The sequence below is a fragment of the Cladophialophora immunda genome (assembly GCF_000835495.1).
Source record: "Cladophialophora immunda strain CBS 83496 unplaced genomic scaffold supercont1.1, whole genome shotgun sequence".
Taxonomy (NCBI): Eukaryota; Fungi; Ascomycota; class Eurotiomycetes; order Chaetothyriales; family Herpotrichiellaceae; genus Cladophialophora; species Cladophialophora immunda.
Genome location: NW_015622541.1, coordinates 4,151,810 through 4,165,952, shown reverse-complemented (window position 1 = coordinate 4,165,952; position 14,143 = coordinate 4,151,810). Strand labels below are relative to the sequence as shown.

At 53.7% G+C, this 14,143-nt stretch overlaps 5 protein-coding genes across 5 annotated transcripts; 3 read left to right on the top strand and 2 right to left on the bottom strand.

Moving 5' to 3' along the window:
• Positions 1 to 46: 46 nt before the first annotated feature.
• Positions 47 to 1,494, top strand: PV07_01222 (uncharacterized protein). The gene has a single exon (XM_016387732.1). It carries the CDS (start codon positions 116 to 118, stop codon positions 1,256 to 1,258), a length of 1,143 nt encoding a protein of 380 aa, XP_016254660.1. The 5' UTR covers positions 47 to 115; the 3' UTR covers positions 1,259 to 1,494.
• Positions 1,495 to 5,493: 3,999 nt separating this feature from the next.
• Positions 5,494 to 7,113, bottom strand: PV07_01221 (uncharacterized protein). The gene is made up of 4 exons (XM_016387731.1): positions 6,858 to 7,113; positions 6,744 to 6,806; positions 5,838 to 6,694; positions 5,494 to 5,785 (listed from the first exon to the last, which is right to left on the bottom strand). Exons 1-4 carry the CDS (start codon positions 6,962 to 6,964, stop codon positions 5,643 to 5,645), a joined length of 1,170 nt encoding a protein of 389 aa, XP_016254659.1. The 5' UTR covers positions 6,965 to 7,113; the 3' UTR covers positions 5,494 to 5,642.
• Positions 7,114 to 7,202: 89 nt separating this feature from the next.
• Positions 7,203 to 9,181, top strand: PV07_01220 (uncharacterized protein; the record flags this gene model as incomplete). The annotated part of the gene is made up of 2 exons (XM_016387730.1): positions 7,203 to 7,420; positions 7,480 to 9,181. 2 exons carry the CDS (start codon positions 7,203 to 7,205, stop codon positions 8,360 to 8,362), a joined length of 1,101 nt encoding a protein of 366 aa, XP_016254658.1. The 3' UTR covers positions 8,363 to 9,181.
• A 122-nt stretch (positions 9,182 to 9,303) lies between these two features.
• PV07_01219 (uncharacterized protein) lies at positions 9,304 to 10,395 on the top strand (the record flags this gene model as incomplete). Its single annotated transcript, XM_016387729.1, has 2 exons — positions 9,304 to 9,649; positions 10,109 to 10,395. Exons 1-2 carry the CDS (start codon positions 9,514 to 9,516, stop codon positions 10,393 to 10,395), a joined length of 423 nt encoding a protein of 140 aa, XP_016254657.1. The 5' UTR covers positions 9,304 to 9,513.
• A 129-nt stretch (positions 10,396 to 10,524) lies between these two features.
• Positions 10,525 to 13,988, bottom strand: PV07_01218 (uncharacterized protein). Its single transcript, XM_016387728.1, has one exon. It carries the CDS (start codon positions 13,437 to 13,439, stop codon positions 10,800 to 10,802), a length of 2,640 nt encoding a protein of 879 aa, XP_016254656.1. The 5' UTR covers positions 13,440 to 13,988; the 3' UTR covers positions 10,525 to 10,799.
• Between the last annotated feature and the right edge of the window lie 155 nt (positions 13,989 to 14,143).

Sequence of the window (14,143 nt, the reverse complement as noted above, 5' to 3'; positions counted from 1 at the left end):
ACTGCGTTCAGCCTTGCCCTCTTTTTCTTCGTCTTGCGAATTACGACAGAACTACCAGCATTGCACACCTAACCTTCCCCCCTACCGTGACGAATACCCAAGATCAATATCAGACATGTCCTTCAAAGCAGACGGACCCAAAGTCCGCCCCGAGCGAGTCAAACCGCCGCCCCCGTCTCCTCCGACAGATGCACATCCCAATCCACCGTCATGGTCCCGCCGCTCCTCGACCTCGTCCACAACCTCGTTCCATTCCGCCCACTCGGTGCAGCAGGACCGCTTCTCCCCCGCCGAAGAATCTCGCATGCTGTCGCTCTCCAACGATCTGAAATCCCAGGCAAACACTTTCTTTTCCCGCCACGATTACGAGTCCGCAATCCAGATCTACGACCGCGCCCTGGCGGAACTGCCGCGGTATTTGGACTACGAGATGGCTGTGCTACAGAGCAACATTGCGGCCTGCCACTTGAAGCTTGAGCAATGGAAGGACGCCGTAGAAAGTTGCGAAAGGGGCTTGGACGGCTTGGAACGAGAATTGCCGACCAAGAAAAAAGAGAAGGCGAAGAAAGGGACACGGAAGAGCACCGGGGCAAAGAAATCGCCATCAACGAGACCGAGCAATGGGAAGAGCCGGAATGGGCGGTTAAATTCAGACACCGAGTCGGACGACGAAGGAGCATCACCACCGCAGTCCAGAGACCAAGCGAAGTCCGAGGCCACAGACGACGCGGTCGTCGAACTCCCCTCGGACGAAGAGGACGAATCCGTCGCGCTGAAGAATCTCCAGCTCTCAGACACGAGGAAAGCCGACATCACACGGATCCGCGTCAAGCTGCTGCTGCGCCGCGCCCGGGCGAGGTCAAACATGTCCATGCTACCTCCTTCGCCGTCGTCAACAACGTCTGCCGCACCGTCAAACGCCTCCTCCCCTCCCGGCTCAGCCTGGTCCAACCTCAGCGCCGCGCTCGAAGATTACAAGGCGCTCTCCTCCACGCCGCAGTACTGGGAGACCTTGCCGGCGTCCGACAAGAAGACCGTCCGCGACGCGCTGGTCTTGCTCCCGCCCCGGATCGAAGAGGCCAAGCAGAAGGAAGTCAGCGAGATGATGGGCAAGCTCAAGGACCTGGGCAACGGGATCTTGAAGCCGTTTGGGCTGAGCACCGACAATTTCAAGGTTGTCCAGGGCGAGGGCGGGGGGTATAGTCTGAGCTTCGACGGCGGAGGAGGAGGAGGAGGAGGAGCGGGGAAGAAGGGCTGAATGAATGACCCGGGACGCGGACGAGGTCGTGTTGATGCAGCTATCTACGTGGCGGGCGATATGAAAATACCTAACGAACGCGAAATGTCTGATGCAATATTATCTGCTACGTGACGATGACCACATGCATGTCAGACAATAATGAGAGTTGATCGAATCCGTTTTGATTCCGACTGCGCTTAGCTCAGACTATCTGTCGCAACAGCACCGGCTATTCTTCACGATGTATGGATGCTGGTTGGTATTCCAGGCCTTCTGTAGAGGTCTGCGCGACCATTCAGCCCGTCGCCGCCGCCACCACCGTTGTGCGTGCTCATCTGTACTTATGTATGTTTCAATGACAATGAGCCTTTTCTGATACCAGTATCTAGGCTCTATCCAACCGTGTCTTCCATGCAAAAATGTGGGGAGGTATCTCTGTCATTGATTCGTGTCTCTGTAGTCAACACCAGCCGTGCCTCTGTCCTTGTCCTTCCCTGTACCTGTAGCCCCGTGGCCGTGACTTTAACTGTGCCACTAGTCTTGACCCCTTTCACCATTGACACGCCCTTCCCATAAAAACAAAAGCCCACCCGCCCGAGTCCATTATGTGCCGTAGCTACGCATTGTACCCTGTCCGCATGGTCTGAGAGAAAGAAAGGACAAGACAACAAGGTCTGCTTTGTATCCTCTTGGTCTCTGTCCGTGGTCTTTTGTGTACATCTCCAAAGAAAGAAAGGAAAATCTGGCAGAAACAAAGAATCCTCGCATGCATGGTGATTGCTGATGATTACAAGGTCGCAGGCGTTGCAGGAGGCAGAGGTCGTGACTGTGTGCCGAATCCCATCGCTGCTGTGTCCGTACAAGTGAAAGCTCCTTTGTCGAGCGCTGTAGAGAAAGGTCGGGAAAAAAGGAGAGGGTGATGTATTCGTACTGTGGCTAGACTGATATTGAGTCAATGCCCATGGATGTTGGAAGAGTGTCTTGCCCGGAAGGCGTTTCATTCGGCTTCCTACTCCTCTTCTTCTTCTTCATGATCGGACTCTGTCGATTCATCGCGTCCATTTGCATGTACCTCTTCTTCGTGCGTGAGCAGATCGGACATGCTGAGGTGCCCATTAGCTCTCTCCGCCCTGAAACGGTGATTGTCGCCGAAGCTGGTTGCACCATCGGTCAGGCCGCCCAGTTCAGCGCCGTAGCTGTGATTCCATTGTGGATTTTCACCGGCAGAGTATGCGAAAGGGTCGTGGGATACAGTCGAAGCCCCAGAGGGGTAGCTAGAGCTGGTCCCGAAGCTCTCTTGCACTGGCTGGCCTAGCCAGCTATGGGACGAGCCATGGTCGCTGGGTGTCACTGAGTCGGTATGACGAGTCGACGCTCTGGAGGCGGACCGAGAGCTTGGCGTGGTCTGTGCTGGATGGAACCGAGTGTCAGAAGTTGTGGCATAGCCCGGTGCGAACATTGGTGAATACTGTTGCATGACATTCCGCTGCACTGGCGATGGAGTCTGCATGGCCTGGCTGTAGGCTGGATAGTATAATGGACGACGCACATTACCGAACATCCCCGATGGAGTGGCCCGACGAGTTGGGCTGTTGTCAAAAATGTCGTTGGGATGTGGAAGCGGGCTTGATTGAAGACCCTTTGGATAGCGCGAGCGATACATGGCTGGTGGTGCCATGGACATATTCGCAGGTGCCGATGCTGGATGGAAAGTGGGAGGTGAGGGACGTGTTGGCGTGATCACTGGTTGCTCAGCCGTTCTAGGCGTGGTTGATGTACGGCGACGGCGCCGAGGCTCCTGCTTGATGGGTGGAGAGGAGTCGTCCTCTTCTTCATCATCGTCGTCGGGCTCTTCGGTCTTGACACGTTTGGCCTGTCTCTTGTCCTCCTCCTCCGCTTCCTTGCCTCTCTTCATGACTCGGGCCTTCAGGCCGTTGAGCTTTCGATTCGCCGTAACTCGCTCGGCATTGGTTTTCGGGTCGTCAACAACTTTCAACAGGTACTTGACGTCAAAGAGGTGTTTGCAGATGGTCTTCGAGGTTGCCATAGTCTCCACAATGCTGTCAAATCGCTCTTCGAAGGTCCAATCATTGGCACGCTTGTACTTGAACTTGCCCGGTTCCCATGCTTCCACAAGGTTGGCGTCTTTTTTCGAGCGCTCGATGCATCCTTCCAAAATCTCCCAACAGAGACATTCGACAAGGTAATTGTCATGGATTTGGTTTCTGAAAGGCCGCTTGATTGCGTCTTGACAGCCACACTCGTCAGGAACACACTTGAACGCCTTGAAAAGGACTTTGACGTGGGCACGGAGTTGTTCTTGGCTTTCCGGGATGGTTGTGTCTGTTCCTCGTTTGTTAGGAAGCAGAGCCTGACGGAACATGCGTGCCTCAAGCACGGTTTCGAAGATTGTGTCCATGTCCTCTTCATCTTCGGTGACCATTAGATCCGACGACTTGGCCAGATCTGCAAGGTCAAGATTCAGGAACTCGGTAACCCCCCGCTGTGGTGGAGCGATCTGCTGGGCGACTTGGAGGACCTTGTGGACTGCAGCTTCGGTCCTGAGTCTTTCTTGTACCTCTGGGCAAGTCTTTGGGTCGTGATGAGCTTGTGCCTGGCGAGACGGCATGTTGAAAGAGTTAATATGTGCTGTGAGACAAAGAGGGATGATCTGGTTGAATCGCAGAAGACTTTGAAGATGGTCAGTCACAGAGTGAGATTGGAGAGGCGCAGAGAGAAGATATTTAAACTCACAAATCACTGCGCCAAGGCAGATATTTTTATATACGAGGGGAAGGCAGACCAGAATAGTGGCGCAGGTGACAGTGCGGCAGTAACGTCTCGACTGCGTCACTAACTGCCTTGACATGTGCGAGGCAGTTGGGCTAACCGCCCATGACTTGTCTTCCTAGCCTTGTCACTTACTGGCACAAAGAAAGTCTTCACTTGGGAAGTGAAGTGAATGTGCAGCCGCTGTCAACCGAAGTTCCGCCGTTCGGGTGTCGAGAAGTAGGTCTGCTGTGACAAAAGCCATGGCAGATGCCGGGTCAGATGCTGAGGGCTATTGCCGGAACAGCTCGCTCGGGCTCGGAGGACATGTGAAGGGCCAGACCCTTCTCTGTGACCTTGTCTGAAGCGATGGTCCGCTCTTCTACCATGCCCCATGAGGTGCTGGGAGGAAACACTCGAATGATGTCTTGGTCAATCTGACAGGAGGTTATAGAGTTACCTCCTGGAGAGACCGAAGCTCCATCGTGAGGACCGGAGCGGTCTGAACATGTTGATCAGCCGGCTTCTCAAGCTCAAATTAGAGTCAGTGAGTGAGTGTTAACATGCGATGCTTGCTTACCATCTAGGGTGTTTTCGCAACTTGAAGAGGTGGTGGCTTTGACTGAAAATTAAACTTGCCAGTTACTGGATGTTGGACAGGCTGCTTGATCAGATAAAACAGACGATTTCAAGGCCCCGAGATCTTGTACAGGATCTCGAGGCCTTGATGATGGTTCGCAGAGAGCTCAAAGATTGGCTTGACGGGTTTGTGAAAAACAGGTTAGTGATTGTGAGGGTGATAACACACGAAGTGAAAGACAAAACAAATGAGATTGCGCAACTATAACTGGTTCTTCACAAGACTGACGACTAGCTGAGCAGGATCAGTAAGTACGATCACCGGCGATGAATGCGGTGAATTTTGGCGCCAGGAACAATGGACAGGTTAAGAGAAGGACGACTGCAAGACCTTAGCTAGGGGTGTTTCTCTGCATCGACGGATTTGGTACGTCTGCCGAAGCTGATCTAGTAGAGGAAGGGCAAGACCTCAGCCCTACCACAGCAAAAATCAGTACATTCGAGAGACAGTCGGCACGCCAGAGCAAGGAGGGAGTTCGAGTGTGGCTCCGCCGGTCAAAAGCAACGCGAAACAACAGGGCGCTGGTTGAAACAAGCCATGAACGAGCCATCGGGTCGTGATTCCTCCAACATGAAGGATTCAGTATTTTTGCCGATGCAAAGTCTGGATGGCCAACAGCAATGCTATACGTCTACCGAAAGCATTAACATAGAGGAAAAGGAAAAGGAGAAAGGGGAGATGAAGTCAGACTCAAGCCAATCACTATTTCCACGCTAGTCCACAGACAGCATGGTGTCGCACAATGATCCACCTCTTGATACCAAAGCTGATTCTGAGCGAGTTCAGCATAATAAATCTCACCACCACTTGTCTATACAACATCACCGACTGTGTTGAACCGGTAAGGCTCAGGCACAAGTGTTTACTGCCGAAATTATCTCCGAAGAAGCTACAAAAAGGCATCAAATCATTGCGAGATGGGAGGGAGCGGGTAGGCTGAACAATACTGTACAAAGAGCCCGATTCCTCATCGTTATCGGCAACGGCGATGTATCATAACTCCCAGATCTTCAAATTGTAATCTGGCATTGTCTCTTCCATTTGCACATCTTCGTATTCTACAGCGACGTGCCTTTGGCCGGACGATGTAGCAAGCACTCCTCCACGATGATGAACGACGACACTCGAGACAGCGTCTATCGCAGATGTCAATATGGAACCCGAATGCGAGGGGAGTGATGAGCTTACCACTGTGACCATTGAACTCGAAGGTCGATGCAATCGGACCTTCGCGTTGTTGAGGATCTTTCCACATCCTGAAGACCCCGTCAAGCCCGCCGGCCCAGACTTCATTACTTTGATCATCAGTGCCAACGAGGTCAATGCCCAACCGTTGATTGGTCATCGCCGCTCGACCCTCCAGCCACGCCAAAAGTTGGCCAGTTTTTCGGATGTCATAGAGCATGACACCGTTGCTTTTGCGCTCAGCAATGTGGAGATATCTCCCGCACGGACTCCAGAGGACCTGTGTTATTCCTCCTCCACCAATTTGCAAGTCCGCAGCTGTGCCTTTGACGCAGAAGACCCCAACGCAGTCGCCTTGACCCAAGGAATCATACAGGGCAACATAACGGCTATAGGTTCCAGCAGCTAGAAGGCCAGTTGAGGGGTCACCGCTAAGCGTGGACACGATCCCTCGCATATTGACAGTGCCAGTGTACTCGGCCGCCTTTCTCCATTTTGGCCCGGTAGGGATCGAAGAAACCGGGTCCTGCCCTGGCCGGTTCACATCAAAGATAGAGATCAGGGATTCCGAACCGGCAATGATGCGATCACCCTGACTGCTGAACATTAAGGAATGGGGACTAATGAACCCCTCAGTCATGGGATTGACTAGTGGATAAGATGCTCCCAGATGGCCAGTTAGAGCTGAGGTCAGCCGAATCGGATGATCTCTCATGGACGACAAGATCAATGTGGTGGAAGAATCCTGAAGGTTGAAAAACGGATACCCGACCACAGCCTTGACAGATTCTGCCGACTGTATGCTGCAGTACGGAGAAAGTATTCGTGGCTCAGGTGCCTTTTCGAGGAGGTCTGCTGGACTGCATGCTAGTTAGCGCGCCGCAGACCATGATAACAACATTTACTCACACAACAAAAGTATCAATGTCATTGTTCGAACGACTGGCAATTAGACATGTTCCATCCGCACTCCTATCATTCGTCAGTGGGGAGCTATCGGATCTGCGGCAACTTCGTACTGACCATTGGGCACTCTTAAAGTAGCTCTTGGGGACAGGAAGTTGGGAATCTCCCGGCGCATCATCAGTCGGGGACTGAACCGTAGTAGCCACACATTTTGGACGAAACATCTTTCTAGCGCAATACTTCCGCCGGCTTTGCGCCTATCTGATCTGGGGCAAGGGAATTATTCATAATGACCTAGCCTTTCCACAGTAGAGGTAGCGAAGTTGGCCGAAGAAGGTGAGCGCACACGAGAATTCACATTTCTAGAACTGAGCCTGGAGACAGTCGGAATGAAGGATGAGAGGCAGGAGACAAGGGAATTGACCAGGAGTGCATCAATGCGCTACCGTATCAATGATTAACATGTACGGTGGGTTCCACAAACCTAGGCCGCACTTCTCCATCGCGCATCGCGTCTCTCACAGTCCAAAGAACTTTGGCACACCAACCCTCTCATCATACGCAATCACCGTCGGCGCGCTCAACTATTTCAAAGACATCATGTCGCTCTTCGGTGCTCCAGCGTCAAAACCAACCCTGAGCTTGGGGATCAGCACTGCTGCGCCAGCTCCCCTAAGCCTGTAAGTGCTCTCAATACTTTCCCTCAATATTTGTGCACGTCCTAACATTTTCTGTACAGGGGCCAGAGTACAACTGCTCAACCACCAACAAACACCTCCACAACCGGCGCATCCTCTCAACCGCAGATAGATCTTGCTCATCTGCGCTCCACCACAAAATTCGACCAGCTTACACCCGATCTACAAAAAGAAATCGAGGCGGTTGACACTCTCATCCTCAATCAGATCAAACTCGCCTCCGAGGTAGCAGACCTTCTTCCAACCGTGGTTGCCGCTGGAGAGACGCTACCCAATGGCGTGGAATTTGTGAGCCAAAAGCTAGACGAGGTGGAAGCTGGCCTAGGCAACGATGCGGAAGCAATTGTGGCGGCAAGGGACGGAGGTATCAAAAAGAACGAACTGGAAGCAAAATGCGTTTTCAGAGCCATTGATCGATTGAAAATGCCCAGGCAGTACCAACAGGTTGCTCACGCACAGAATGAAAACTTGAACGGCAGCGGCATCTACGGTGGAACAGGCTTAAGCGGATGGTGGAACAATCCTCAGACGTTGAGGGGGAGCGTCCGGGCCGGGCATGCTCAGGGAGATAGAATCCAACTCCCTGGTGAAGACGCAGAGGAAATACAAGGCCCGAAGAGCCTGATTGAACTGTTCAATACGAGGACCGACGAGATGCAAGACATGATTCAAGGCAATCGACAACTCCTGAGCGAGATTGAGGATTTCGTCCAAGGCTTGGAAGGCAAAGTCATTGGCAAGGAGAGAGAGTTGAACGACCGACTCAACTACGGCGATCGAAACGGCGGGGCCGTCAGCGACAAAGATCACCAGATGCAATTGCTGCGCTACGTATTTGGTGAGGTGCAGAGGAGTCTTTTCGACGTGGCTGATAAGGTCGGAGCTGCGAGGGACGAAGTTGCACAGCTGACAATCGGGAGATGACCGAAAGCCTTTTTGGGAACACAACACTTATCTGGAGATGAAGCTCGATGAGAAGGAAAGGGTTCTAGGACTATGATCCCAGACACGGCCTAAGAGAATCAGATATACCCCACCACGATTCCACACCACAGGCTGTTGCACATCCATTCTAGCCTCACCGGCGCTGAAGACCCTTGTTCGGCGCAAGGTCGCTTGTCAGCAGCTGCTTGAGCTTCACTCGCCGAACAGTGACTTCACTACGAGCCGGAGTCCTGTCTCATCGGCACCACAACGGTCCGCAGATCAGCCGCGCCTCTTCCGGTGTGACTGCTGCATGTTTCAGATGTGGTCATGAGCCTGGCCAGAGCCGGCATCGGCTTCCTTCCTTGGATAGGAAGTTACACATTGCTTGTGGATGAAACGAAGAGACACGCGAAGGGCAGGAACTGGACAGCGATTGGCATGATGCATGATATGGATGGACGCAAGGCTGAAGCTCGGCGTCCGGAAGACATGATACCCAAACCCACCACGGGTTGACACTGCTTCGTAGAAGATTCAAGGGAGGATCGTTTGGATATCTAGTTCCCCATTCCGGAGGATTTAGTCTCCGTTGTACTATTCCACTGGGTTCGGATCGACCTACGCATATGTACAGTACTTGACCAGCTCACCGAAGTCAATGCACCACCTTACGGGCCTACCAGGGGGGCACATGTCTAGTTGCCTAAAGCCCATCTAGTATGTCGTCTAGCCAGGGGCAATTACCATCCTCCCTTGATAGTCGCGGCGTCATGATCCGCTCCATTCATGCTTCACGTATCCAGCGGTGGATATGGATGACTTCATTGCGGCTCCCGCGTCGGGCGAAGGATGAGATTGTGATGTCATGCATTGGACGAGTGCCTATACATATAGAATGCCATTTTCTTCCCAACGACGACCACAAACATTCATTAATCCTCACAATTGCCCCTTTGCCTGTCTATTAAACCCTTTCTTTCAAAGCAAAATCCTTGACAGCGTCACGTTGTGGACCTTGATCCCTCGAAAACACCCCCCAACTATTCAATTTAGGTGTCGCAACCAGTTCGAAACAGGAGCAACCCTTGCCGTTCTCCTCGAGAATTTTCGTACCTTTCTCTCCCGGAAGAAATATCCCTCGGTGAAAAATGTCTGGCACGTCCAGCGTAGGCAACAGCAACGTCTACGAGGCCGGGGACCAGCGGGTGCCGCCGGACTCGCAGAAGGGCGGCGACCAAGCGTATGAAGAAGGACAAAAGAATTCTCATCTGGGAAATGACTCGAGTATGTAAACTCCCCCTTTGATGCCCTCTGGGGGTTTGTGACTTCCTTTCTACTCTGTGCGTGGAGGGAGATGGAGAAGAATCCGGGAGAAGAGAGAGCTGGTGTCATGACTGGTGCACGGAAAGGTGAAATGGCCCAGAAACCGGGATGGGCAAGAGGATCGCAGTGGTGAGAGGAGAGAGAGGGCAGTTGCTCACCAAGGAAGAGGTCTAAGGGATGGGGTGGGCAGGAGTTGATGGTCGTGCTGTGGATGCATGGCCTGGACGTCCTCGCCGTGCCTCATCCTGAGCTTTGTTCTCCGTCCCATCCTCTCATCCCTATTCCAAGCCACCAACCGCGCCCTTCCATGATACCTTTCTTATCCTCCAGATCACTCCCTCCCTAAGACTGCCCCAATATGCACCCGCTTCCCAATGAAAGTACCACCAGAACAACAAGATCCCTAACCCGCCCGCACAGAAGACAGCCGCTCGATAGCGAACCGCCTCGCCGCGTCGGGCCCGCAAAACACGACCTCCAACGCCGCGGACACCTCCAGCTCGGGCAAGTCCAAGAGCGCCGAGGCGCGGGCCGGCGAGGTCGACCCGACCGCGCCGGCCAGGATGCACGGCAACGCGCCCAGCCGCGGCGCGCAGGTGGACAAGGAGCTGCAGGACGAGGAGGCCGCGATCCTGGCCAAGAAGGACGCCGCGAAGGGCGGGAGCAAGAGCGGCGGCACGGGCGACGTGGCTGGGAAGAAGATGTGAGAGAGGCCCCCTTGGAAACCCGCCCACAAAGGAGATCCTGTACGATGGACGGGATGTACCGAGAGGAGCAACGTGTTCATGGATCAAGAACATGGACCAATAGAAGTGTTGTACCGAGTACAATATGGATGAACGACAAAGTCTTCATTGAGGCATTCGGGCTCAGTAGAGCACATACCGTCTGACCGAAGTAACTGCTTGAGAACCTGGAAAGGGTCGGCTTGTATATTTGCGAGCCTGGGAGAGTAGATGAAAGAATACAAACAACTGCCTCTCATATATCATGATGGAGACCTTATATCGAACGTCAACACAAAAGAAACATCAAAGGAGCACGCCTGGCTTTTTATATGTATTCCCCCAAAACAGCAAAAGCAAGAACTTCTTCTGTCTCCCATCAGTCGTCACCTGTTGTGGTGCCGCTCTCGCCCATGTCTGTCCTGCCGTTCCAGCTCGCGGCTCACCAACGCGACGCACTCGTCCATGACATCCCCACCGACCCTCCACTTCCTTAACACCACCCCTCTCGCACGCATGATCTCTTCTGCCCTCGCCCACCGTCTGCGCCATATCTCCAACTTCTTGTCGTATGGTGCATTGTTACCGGGAGTTGGTGGAATGGTGCTACCATCGCTGGCAGTTGCGAGCGGATCAGAGACCGGGTATCCGTAGCCCGTGGCCCATCGTGCAGCGGCTGCAGGGTAAGAAGATATCACCCTCCGTGCAGGCAGTGGGGGATTTTGGCGGTTGTCGCTGGATGTGCTGGCTTGATCGGATGAAGTGGTCGCAGAGCGAGAAGGCGAGGATGAGCGAATCGCTGGGAGAGTGTTGTATGCGGAAGAGATCTGGCGACGGGCAACGGCCACATAGCCATCATCATTTCGCGAGGCGCTACTAGCGGATGTGGACGTGCGTGACAGCGTTGGCGTAAGTGTTGGTGGATTCGAGGTCGAACTCGTATGTTTAGCTAGGTCAGAGGAGAGTTGAGGCTGACTTTGATTTTGGCGAGGAGAAGAGAATGGCGCTCTCGAGAGAGGCTGTGGTGCCGGCTCGCTCATGGCATGCCCAGTGTTAGCGTCCGGCGTCCGTCCACTCCGACGGGGTTTAGGTGGTGGTGGTGGCGGTTTCTTCTTCACAGCCTCTTGAGTCTCTGTATCTGACGACGCTGAATATCTCACATGGTTCGCAGGCGGTGTTGATTGGGTTGTTGAGAAATTTCGTAAGCTCGAGGGTTTGTTGGGTTTATTGGGGGCATGGGGCTTGCCGTTCGCGTCGAGCTGGCGCATGTCGCTCAAATGCGTAGGAGGCTTTAGCGAGCCTTTTTTCGCTTCCGAGTCGTCTGTGAAATCAATCAGATCGCCTTCTGCAAGCTTTGGGTCCACCGTCGACTTTGGTCTTTCAGGTAAAGCGGGCCTGTTCTCAGGAGCATCAGTCTTTATGTCTCCAGGAGACCGACTAAGTCGCCCGCCATCTCTTGCAATCATGGAATCCGGCGGCGTGTTCGATATCGCTTGGTCAAAGAAACCCTTCTTGACCGGTGTTGTCACATCTCTGATGAAAACCCCCAATACTCGTCCTGGGTGCTCAAGCACAACGTCGGTATACACCTCCAAGTCGGCCTCTCCGCTATCACCAACAAGGATAAATTTGCGCTCAGGAAAGTCATTCATGATTCGATCCAGCGAACCACGCTTCCGTTCTGCCGCGGGCTCGAATATCCCCTGCAACATTCCCGAATACTGCTTGAGGTGGAACGAGCCCGGTGGCAATCCGGCGAGCGAGAAATAACTGCGCAGCAGTGGATACATCTGCCACGGAGAATTCGAGACGTAGTGGAGCTGAACACTCATGGCAGCCAGCTTCGTGTACCACTCTTTGACCCCTTTGATGGTCAAGTCGCCCAATTCTCGAATGAAGGCATTCTTGAAAATCTCTCGCGCACCACTGCTGATCCCGGAATGTTTGATCGTATCGTCAATGTCGCTGACCAGACTAACGCCCTTGTTCTCGGTGACAATGACATCTTCCACCGCAGACAGTTTATCTGAGGCCAGGACCCGGACTTGATCAGGGACAAAATCCAAGGCAGCTCGCAAATTGAAGTGGCCTGACTCATCCGTGGTCACGGACTTCGAAGTCGACTTGGACTGGTTGAAGAAGAAGACCGTAATCGGCACATGCGCAGTTGGCATCGACATGAAAGGTTTCAGCCGTGCCAACAGCAATTCGTTCGCGGCCGACAACTCTTCTCTGCTCATATTGGCTGGTTCATTCCACGATTGACGCTTAGCCATCGATCGGTGACCGGGATCTTCGTCTTCATAATCTGCGGGTGTCGTCATTGATCGCGTTGGCGAGGTCGATCGACTACCGCTAGGAGTCCCTCCTCTTGAAGGAGTCGAACTGTAAGTCCCTCTGACCGCCGCATCCGCCTCTCTCTGTCCGCGACGGGTTATATTCTCTGCTTCTCTCGCGGCGACTTCGTCTTCATACCTGGATGAATTGTCGTCCTGTTGTATGCGATTGGAGGGAGCTTGGCTTGACGGGCGCGAAGTCGCAGGGCTGGAGGTGGGAGCGTAGATGCCGCTGAGTCGCCTGGCGACCGCCACAAGAAGCCGGTTCTTCCTATTCAGCGGCCCTTGTTGAGGAGAATAGACCCATCCCCGAACATCCACGTCGACGATAGCATTCGCGTCTTCATATTTTTCCCACTCTCGTTTCCAGTAGTCCGCGTCCCCGCTGCTATGCGGCGTTTCCACAGACTCGTGCGTCCCGGGAGGATATCTAGCGGCGTCGTCGTATCGGCTGCTCCGCTTCGTATGTTTTCTCGCATAGCTAGGAAACAGGAGCATCTCCTCATTCTCGCTTCTCACAATCTCCACATCGGGCCAATCCCTCGACGTCCCCCCTTCGGCGACACTCTCCTGCAGCTTTTGCTGGATCTGCGCCTGGTATGTCTGCCTCAGCTCATTGGCCGCCCTCAAATACCCCTTCACCTTCTCCCTCCTCGCGCCCGGCACCCGATTGCCGCCATAACTTGTCATCTGATCGGTTGCTGAGGTTGATCTCGTTCCCCTCCAACTGTGTCGGCCACCAGCATGGTGCGATGTTCCATATATAGCCCTCAGAATACGGCTCTTCCCGGTGCGCCGCCGCAGGAATGAGGCAACACGGCTTTTTCCAATCCCCCTCCGTAAGAAAAAGACAAGATCTCGGCTCGCTTCTCTCCTTTCTCGTTTCTTCTGCTGCCTGCGCACAATGGCTCGGTAGATGCTCGACTGCGCCCGATGACGCAGCAGAGGGATATATTCGTGACGGAAGCCCAAATATCTCTCGCGAGCGCGCCGATGAGTGTTTGGGAAGAGGTAACGGAGGAGAGAGAAGGCGTTTTGGGACCTCGTCGAACCGCGGAGCGGAGGAGCCACGATGGTCAAGGGACGGCCGGTGGAGATTATTCTCGCAAGTGCTGAGTCTGGCGGACTAAGGAGCCACAGGAAGGAAGAGAGTGGTGACTTTACAGCATGAACGCATCATAGACGCCCAACAAGTACCAAACCTCCAGAGTTACACAAGGAATGAATGGCAGGGTTGTGTGCTTGGTCAACGGCTGCAGTCTGCGTCTTTGGTTGCCGCCTCTCCAAATCTACCGAGTACGTCATGGGGGCCAGCCTTGCGGCTCACCAGGCTGCGAATTTATCTACGTTCTATGATCCCTAGAGATTCCTTACATCCTCACCAAGTCTGCTGT